Source organism: Oncorhynchus mykiss, chromosome 28 (genome assembly GCF_013265735.2).
Source record: "Oncorhynchus mykiss isolate Arlee chromosome 28, USDA_OmykA_1.1, whole genome shotgun sequence".
Lineage (NCBI taxonomy): Eukaryota > Metazoa > Chordata > Actinopteri > Salmoniformes > Salmonidae > Oncorhynchus > Oncorhynchus mykiss.
This window is the reverse complement of record NC_048592.1, coordinates 40,421,697-40,431,482: the sequence shown is the minus strand read 5'-3', so window position 1 is coordinate 40,431,482 and position 9,786 is coordinate 40,421,697. Positions and strand designations below refer to the sequence as shown.

At 45.2% G+C, this 9,786-nt stretch overlaps 1 protein-coding gene across 1 annotated transcript; it reads right to left on the bottom strand.

The window, feature by feature from the left end:
- Positions 1-396: 396 nt before the first annotated feature.
- On the bottom strand, positions 397-7,911 carry LOC110508252 (metallophosphoesterase 1-like; the record flags this gene model as incomplete). Its single annotated transcript, XM_036966348.1, has 7 exons — positions 397-608; positions 2,918-3,058; positions 4,530-4,652; positions 5,809-5,886; positions 6,098-6,209; positions 7,180-7,260; positions 7,796-7,911. Coding segments are annotated over 7 exons (837 nt in total), but the record flags the coding sequence as incomplete, so codon positions are not given.
- Positions 7,912-9,786: the final 1,875 nt, after the last annotated feature.

The following is a 9,786-nucleotide window of genomic DNA, read 5'->3' as shown; positions in this document are numbered from 1 at the left end:
CACTCTGCATGAGACGAACGACAGCATAGCCACCTCTCTGCATGAGAGGGACGACAGCATAGCCACCTCTCTGCATGAGAGGGATGACAGCATAGCCACCTCTCTGCATGAGAGGGATGACAGCATAGCCACCACTCTGCATGACCGGGACGACAGCATAGCCACCTCTCTGCATGAGAGGGACGACAGAGCATAGCCACCTCTCTGCATGAGAGGGACGACAGAGCATAGCCACCTCTCTGCATGAGAGGGACGACAGAGCATAGCCACCTCTCTGCATGAGAGGGACGACAGAGCATAGCCACCTCTCTGCATGAGAGGGACGACAGAGCATAGCCACCTCTCTGCATGACCGGGACGACAGCATCCAGTATCTGACCCTCTATCATTCAGCAGTCATGGACAACCTCTACCTGAGACGATCAGAGAGACTTGTGTTTGCTGATGGGACAGAAGTTGAGGCACCGGAGAAGACCTCTTATCCACAGGCAGTGGACCAGAGGGAGGAGGAGGAGGCTGGCTCCGGTAGAACAGTACAGAGCTATCACCGTACTCTCCTCTGGAAGGAAACACTTCGACAGGCCGTAACCGCTTGGAGAGAAAGAACCCTGAGAGAGAGAAATAAAGGTAATACTGTATATATTGTGTCTATGGCGTACAGTGCATTCGGAAAGTATTCAGACCCCTTCCCTTTTTCCACATTTTGTTACAATTACAGCCTTATTCTAAAATAGTTTCAATTAATTATTTTCCTCAATCTATACACATTACCCCATAATGACATCACACTGCCCCATAATGACATCACACTACCCCATAATGACATCACACTGCCCCATAATGACATCACACTGCCCCATAATGACATCACACTGCCCCATAATGACATCACACTGCCCCATAATGACATCACACTACCCCATAATGACATCACACCACTGCCCCATAATGACATCACACTGCCCCATAATGACATCACACTACCCCATAATGACATCACACTGCCCCATAATGACATCACACTGCCCCATAATGACATCACACTGCCCCATAATGACATCACACTGCCCCATAATGACATCACACTACCCCATAATGACATCACAATACCCCATAATGACATCACACTGCCCCATAATGACATCACACTGTCCCATAATGACATCACAATACCCCATAATGACATCACACTACCCCATAATGACATCACACTGCCCCATAATGACATCACACTGCCCCATAATGACATCACACTACCCCATAATGACATCACACTGCCCCATAATGACATCACACTGCCCCATAATGACATCACACTGCCCCATAATGACATCACACTACCCCATAATGACATCACACTACCCCATAATGACATCACACTGCCCCATAATGACATCACACTGCCCCATAATGACATCACACTACCCCATAATGACATCACACTACCCCATAATGACATCACACTGCCCCATAATGACATCACACTGCCCCATAATGACATCACACTGCCCCATAATGACATCACACCACTGCCCCATAATGACATCACACTGCCCCATAATGACATCACACTGCCCCATAATGACATCACACTGCCCCATAATGACATCACACTACCCCATAATGACATCACACCACTGCCCCATAATGACATCACACTGCCCCATAATGACATCACACTACCCCATAATGACATCACACTGCCCCATAATGACATCACACTGCCCCATAATGACATCACACTGCCCCATAATGACATCACACTGCCCCATAATGACATCACACTGCCCCATAATGACATCACACTACCCCATAATGACATCACAATACCCCATAATGACATCACACTGCCCAATAATGACATCACACTGCCCCATAATGACATCACAATACCCCATAATGACATCACAATACCCCATAATGACATCACACTGCCCCATAATGACATCACACTGCCCCATAATGACATCACACTGCCCCATAATGACAAAACGAAAATCAGGTTTTTAGAAATAATAATATAACTATTCAGACCCTTTGCTATGAGACTGTAAATTGAGCTCAGGTGCATCCTGTTTCCATTGATCATCATTGAGAACTTGATTGGAGTCTAGAGAAAGTGCAGCGAGATCCTTGATGAAAACCTGCTCAGGACCTCAGACTGGGGTGAAAGTTCACCTTCCAACAGGACAATGACCCTAAGCACACAGCCAAGACAATGCAGGTGTGGCTTTGGGACAAGTCTCTGAATGTCCTTGAGTGGTCCAGCCAGAGCCTGGACTTGAACTTGATCGAACATCTCTAGAGAGACCTGAAAATAGCTGTGCAGCGATACTTCCCATCCACCCTAACAGGGCTTGAGAGGATCTGCAGTGAAGAATGGGAGAAACTCCCCAAATACAGGTGTGCCAAGCTTGTAGCGTGATACCCAAGAAGACTGGAGGCTGTAATCGCTGCCAAAGATGCTTCAACGAAGTACTGAGTAAAGAGTCTGAATACTTATGTAAATGTGTTTTTTTTTAAAATATATATAAATGTATAAGAAAATAAAAAGTGTTTCCTTTGTCATACGGTATTGTGTGTAGATTGATGAGGGGAAAAAAATAATTTAATACATTTTAGAATAAGGCTTTAACGTAAACAAAATGTGGAAAAAGTCAAGGGGTCTGAATACTTTCCGAATGCCCTGTATACAGGAGAAGGCTAAAGCACAAAACAGCTCTGTTAACATTGAGGTATCAGAGTAACATCAGAGTTCGTAGGTTAGTTTGATCTATTCCAGAGCTAGCACACCAGATTCGACTCGTCACTCACCCTCAAGTCCTTGTAATCAGGTGAGCTAGTTCAGGGCTACAACAACATTGTGAAACATCTGGGTGTCCCAGTGGAGAGGTTTATTACTGATTGAGTGACTTACCAGGATGAAACTGGGGTTGTTGCGGTTCCTCCAGTTGAAGGACGGAACACTGATCTCTGTGTACTGGTTGTCATGGAGAACCTGACAGCCGCTGTGGGTGTGGCCACTGAGAACCAGGCGGGGCTTAAACCATTGCAACAGCTGGGAGGAGGAAGGGAAGGAATCTTTTCATCATACCTGTACCCCAGGAGGCTGGTGAGGGGAGTACGGGTCATAATAATGGCAGGGTTCATTCATACCGTTCCAGCCGTTACTATGAACCTGTCTTCCCCATTTAAGATGCCACCAGCCGCCTGTGACTTGTACCTCGCGCTATGGCTAATGGCAAATGTAACATTATATCAGGGGTGGCCAACTAACTCTACAAGATAATGGTTTACTGGATAACCAGGCCTCTCATTACAGATGCTCTGTTGGTGAAAGGTCAATGACAGCTGCAGGATGACCACTGTCCACATCACAGACATCTGGTCTGGTCTAGACAGACAACCGGTACCGTCCCTGGTCTAGTGACAGACAACTGGTACCGTCCCCGGTCTAGACAGACATCCATTACCGTCCCTGGTCTACTGACAGACATCCGGTACCGTCCCTGGTCTAGACAGACATCTGGTACCATCCCTGGTCTACTGACAGACATCCGGTACCGTCCCTGGTCTAGTGACAGACATCTGGTACCATCCCTGGTCTACTGACAGACATCCGGTACTGTCCCTGGTCTAGTGACAGGCAACCGGTACCGTCCCTGGTCTAGTGACAGACATCCGGTACCATCCCTGGTCTAGTGACAGACATCCGGTACCGTCCCTGGTCTAGTGACAGACATCCGGTACTTTGGGATTTGGTGGCCAAATTATAATCTGAGTGGTGGGCCGCGGACGGTCGAAACAAATAGACATTTATTTATTTATAAAAATGTAAGTTAAACAATAGCTTTTTAGGGTCTTTTAACGATAGTAATCTCAGTAATCTAAGTTTGAACTAATCATAATATTTCATATCAAACAATCAAATTGTTGTCATATAACTGGACACCTAACAGCACACTGTGATCCAGTAGTAAAGATGTCTTCAACATTTAGTCATTGTAGAATTGAAACTGCATTCAAATTTTGATGTCTTGTAATTTTACACATTTTGCCATTGGGGATGGAGAGAACATTTTTCAGTTTTAATCCTAATTCCCTGCAGTTCTACTCATTTTGCCATGTTCGTATATCTGAGTTGGTGACTAACAAAATCAATGGGGCCCCCCCTGGAGGTCAGGGCCCCTGGAGGTCAGGGCCCCTGGGCACAAGCCTTGGGTAGCTTGGTCAGCTATTCAGCCATGATTACAGCCATGATTACTTCCAAGTTTAGATAGGTAAATTAGCCTAGCCAGCAATCTATAAAATGTTATCTGACATGGGATAATGGATTGACTGTTGTCTATTCTTCTATTCAAACTCTCAACAATAAGTTGAGACACCGACTGACAATGTGCACCAAACCATGTGCTTTACCTCCTGTCACTCATTGCCATACAAAACACGTTGGGCTTCATAATGACAGCAAATTGAGGTTGGCAAGAGCACAAACTGATCTGGGACCAGTCTATCAGTTGTCCACGTACCCTGTGAGAGGCCTCCTGAGACAGCACGTCGTACTTCTCTCTGAACAGCAGGTGGCGCTCTTCAGGAGGAGCAGCATCCCGACCCGTACAGCCCGCATCACTCACCCGGTACAGAGGGTAATGCTGAGAGAGAGAGAGAGAGGCAGACAGACACAGACAGGCAGACAGGCAGACAGGCAGACAGGCAGACAGGTAGGCAGGCAGACAGACAGGCAGACACACAGACAGGCAGACAGGCAGACAGGTAGGCAGGCAGACAGACAGACAGACAGGCAGACAGGTAGGCAGGCAGACAGACAGACAGGCAGACAGGTAGGCAGGCAGACAGACAGGCAGACAGACGGACAGGCAGACAGGTAGGCAGGCAGACAGACAGACAGGCAGACAGGTAGGCAGGCAGACAGACAGACAGACAGGCAGACAGGTAGGCAGGCAGACAGACAGGCAGACAGACGGACAGGCAGACAGGTAGGCAGGCAGACAGACAGACAGGCAGACAGGTAGGCAGGCAGACAGACAGACAGACAGGCAGACAGGTAGGCAGGCAGACAGACAGGCAGACAAACGGACGATATGCTGTTGATTAGTGTGAGTAGTCCTCGTTTTCCAATCAAGTCACTTGGAGATAGAGGAACAAACTGGAAATGTGAAAAGAACTTCAGAAACTCAACTCATTTAGAACAACAACAAAAAAATAATTTGTAATTAAACCAGCTCTTCTACCTTTCACTACCTATTATGAGTACACGGTATGGTTATTACCACGCAATAGGGGTTATTGCCATGCAATAGGGGCTATTACCACGCCATAGGGGTTATTACCACGCAATAGGGGTTATTGCCATGCAATAGGGGCTATTACCACGCAATAGGGGTTATTACCGTGCCATAGGGGCTATTACCATGCCATAGGGGCTATTACCACGCAATAGGGGTTATTACCGTGCCATAGGGGCTATTACCATGCCATAGGGGCTATTACCACGCCATAGGGGTTATTACCATGCCATAGGGGCTATTACCACGCCATAGGGGTTATTACCATGCCATAGGGGTTATTACCATGCCATAGGGGTTATTACCATGCCATAGGGGTTATTACCGTGCAATAGGGGTTATTACCGTGCCATAGGGGTTATTACCGTGCAATAGGGGTTATTACCGTGCCATAGGGGCTATTACCATGCAATAGGGGTTATTACCGTGCCATAGGGGCTATTACCATGCCATAGGGGTTATTACCGTGCAATAGGGGTTATTATAAAGAGCATATATCTACCTGCAGGATAATGGGTGGTGTAGGAGGATAGGTCCATGCGTCTCGGCAGAATTCTTTAATAATGCTGGACTGGGAATTCTGTCAGATAGCAAAACACAACAGGCATGTCATGAGGGCTCCATAACGTGTGAGGTAGAGGACGTTTCTACCTGTAGTAATGAACAGTTGAGGTTCCTGGACAGTGTGTACAGCTGTCTGTGAGGTAGAGGACGTTTCTACCTGTAGTAATGAACAGTTGAGGTTCCTGGACAGTGTGTACAGCTGTCTGTGAGGTAGAGGATGTATCTACCTGTAGTAATGAACAGTTGAGGTTCCTGGACAGTGTGTACAGCTGTTTCTCCACTGATTGGCAGATAGGACAGCCGTCACCATGCAACGCCACGCTGTTAACCAATAGGAAGCTAGAGACACACACAAAGACAATATCTTAGGGTTTATACAGTAGAGAGACAACACCTTGGGGTTTATACAGTAGAGACAACACCTTGGGGTTTATACAGTAGAGAGACAACACCTTGGGGTTTATACAGTAGAGAGACAACACCTTGGGGTTTATACAGTAGAGAGACAACACCTTGGGGTTTATACAGTAGAGAGACAACACCTTGGGGTTTATACAGTAGAGAGACAACACCTTGGGGTTTATACAGTAGAGAGACAACACCTTGGGGTTTATACAGTAGAGAGACAACACCTTGGGGTTTATACAGTAGAGAGACAACACCTTGGGGTTTATACAGTAGAGAGACAACACCTTGGAGTTTATACAGTAGCTAGACAGAGACAACACCTTGGGGTTTATACAGTAGAGAGACAACACCTTGGGGTTTATACAGTAGAGAGACAACACCTTGGGGTTTATACAGTAGAGAGACAACACCTTGGGGTTTATACAGTAGAGAGACAACACCTTGGGGTTTATACAGTAGAGAGACAACACCTTGGGGTTTATACAGTAGAGAGACAACACCTTGGGGTTTATACAGTAGAGAGACAACACCTTGGGGTTTATACAGTAGAGAGACAACACCTTGGGGTTTATACAGTAGAGAGACAACACCTTGGGGTTTATACAGTAGAGAGACAACACCTTGGGGTTTATACAGTAGAGAGACAACACCTTGGGATTTATACAGTAGCTAGACAGAGACAACACCTTGGGGTTTATACCATAGAGAGACAACACCTTGGGGTTTATACAGTAGAGAGACAACACCTTGGGGTTTATACAGTAGAGAGACAACACCTTGGAGTTTATACAGTAGAGAGACAACACCTTGGGGTTTATACCATAGAGAGACAACACCTTGGGGTTTATACAGTAGCTAGACAGAGACAACACCTTGGGGTTTATACAGTAGAGAGACTTACTTCACTCCTTTCTTGGTGACCATTCTGGTGGAGGTGGTATTGAAGGCCTTCTCAAAGCGTTGTAACTTGAACCAGTCCATTCTTCAGGAGGAGGAGATGGCCCCAAGCCAGTTAGAGGTTAGTCCATGCAGTCACGTCCAGACAAGCCCGTTTTGCATCATTATTCTGTGAGACTTTTCATTGGCTACCACAAGTTTCTTTTGAAGGTTAAACTGTCAAGAACAGAGGCCACTATTCACTATTCCCCAGTATGCTTTGGCTATTCTGCAATCTGTAAATTACTATAGAAGGTCATTACAGAATGGGCCTGTCAAATTGGGATACAGTATACGGTATGTACAGGACGCTGCAGTATACGGTATGTACAGGAGGCTGCAGTATACGGTATGTACAGGACGCTGCAGTATACGGTATGTACAGGAGGCTGCAGTATACGGTATGTACAGGAGTCTGCAGTATACGGTATGAACAGGAGGCTGCAGTATACGGTATGAACAGGAGGCTGCAGTATACGGTATGTACAAGAGGCTGCAGTATACGGTATGTACAGGAGTCTGCAGTATACGGTATATACAGTATAGAGTCTGCAGCTTCATGCTGATGGATATTAACCTACTCGTAGTGGAAGCCGATGTCGTGGTTTCCAACCAGAACTACCAGCTCTGTGTCACTGGGATGTCTGAACATCTTCTGGAAACGACAAACATCATCCTCCCAATTCTGTGGAGGTAATAAGAGCAAGTGGACTATTACATAGACCTGTAGGGACAGGGGGAATAAATACAGTCAGTCTATAGGACTATTATATAGACCTGTAGGGACAGGGGGAATAAATACAGTCAGTCTATAGGACTATTATATAGACCTGTAGGGACAGGGGGAATAAATACAGTCAGTCTATAGGACTATTATATAGACCTGTAGGGACAGGGGGAATAAATACAGTCAGTCTATAGGACTATTATATAGACCTGTAGGGACAGGGGGAATAAATACAGTCAGTCTATAGGACTATTATATAGACCTGTAGGGACAGGGGGAATAAATACAGTCAGTCTATAGGACTATTATATAGACCTGTAGGGACAGGGGGAATAAATACAGTCAGTCTATAGGACTATTATATAGACCTGTGGGGACAGGGGGAATAAATACAGTCAGTCTATAGGACTATTATATAGACCTGTAAGGACAGGGGGAATAAATACAGTCAGTCTAGGACTGTTATATAGACCTGTAGGGACAGGGGGAATAAATACAGTCAGTCTATAGGACTATTACATAGACCTGTGGGGACAGGGGGAATAAATACAGTCAGTCTATAGGACTATTATATAGACCTGTAGGGACAGGGGGAATAAATACAGTCAGTCTATAGGACTATTACATAGGTAGAGGAATAAATACAGTCAGTCTATAGACCTGTAGGGACAGGGGGAATAAATACAGTCAGTCTATAGGACTATTACATAGACCTTTAGGGACAGGGGGAATAAATACAGTCAGTCTAGGACTATTATATAGACCTGTAGGGACAGGGGGAATAAATACAGTCAGTCTATAGGACTATTACATAGACCTTTAGGGACAGGGGGAATAAATACAGTCAGTCTAGGACTATTATATAGACCTGTAGGGACAGGGGGAATAAATACAGTCAGTCTATAGGACTATTATATAGACCTGTAGGGACAGGGGGAATAAATACAGCCAGTCTAGGACTATTATATAGACCTGTGGGGACAGGGGGAATAAATACAGTCAGTCTATAGGACTATTACATAGACCTGTAGGGACAGGGGGAATAAATACAGTCAGTCTATAGGACTATTATATAGACCTGTAGGGACAGGGGGAATAAATACAGTCAGTCTATAGGACTATTACATAGACCTGTAGGGACAGGGGGAATAAATACAGTCAGTCTATAGGACTATTATATAGACCTGTAGGGACAGGGGGAATAAATACAGTCAGTCTATAGGACTATTACATAGACCTTTAGGGACAGGGGGAATAAATACAGTCAGTCTAGGACTATTATATAGACCTGTAGGGACAGGGGGAATAAATACAGTCAGTCTATAGGACTATTACATAGACCTTTAGGGACAGGGGGAATAAATACAGTCAGTCTAGGACTATTATATAGACCTGTAGGGACAGGGGGAATAAATACAGTCAGTCTATAGGACTATTATATAGACCTGTAGGGACAGGGGGAATAAATACAGTCAGTCTAGGACTATTATATAGACCTGTGGGGACAGGGGGAATAAATACAGTCAGTCTATAGGACTATTACATAGACCTGTAGGGACAGGGGGAATAAATACAGTCAGTGTATAGGACTATTATATAGACCTTTAGGGACAGGGGTAATAAATACAGTCAGTCTATAGGACTATTACATAGACCTGTGGGGACAGGGGGAATAAATACAGTCAGTCTAGGACTATTATATAGACCTTTAGGGACAGGGGGAATAAATACAGTCAGTCTATAGGACTATTATATAGACCTGTAGGGACAGGGGGAATAAATACAGTCAGTCTATAGGACTATTATATAGACCTGTAGGGACAGGGGGAATAAATACAGTCAGTC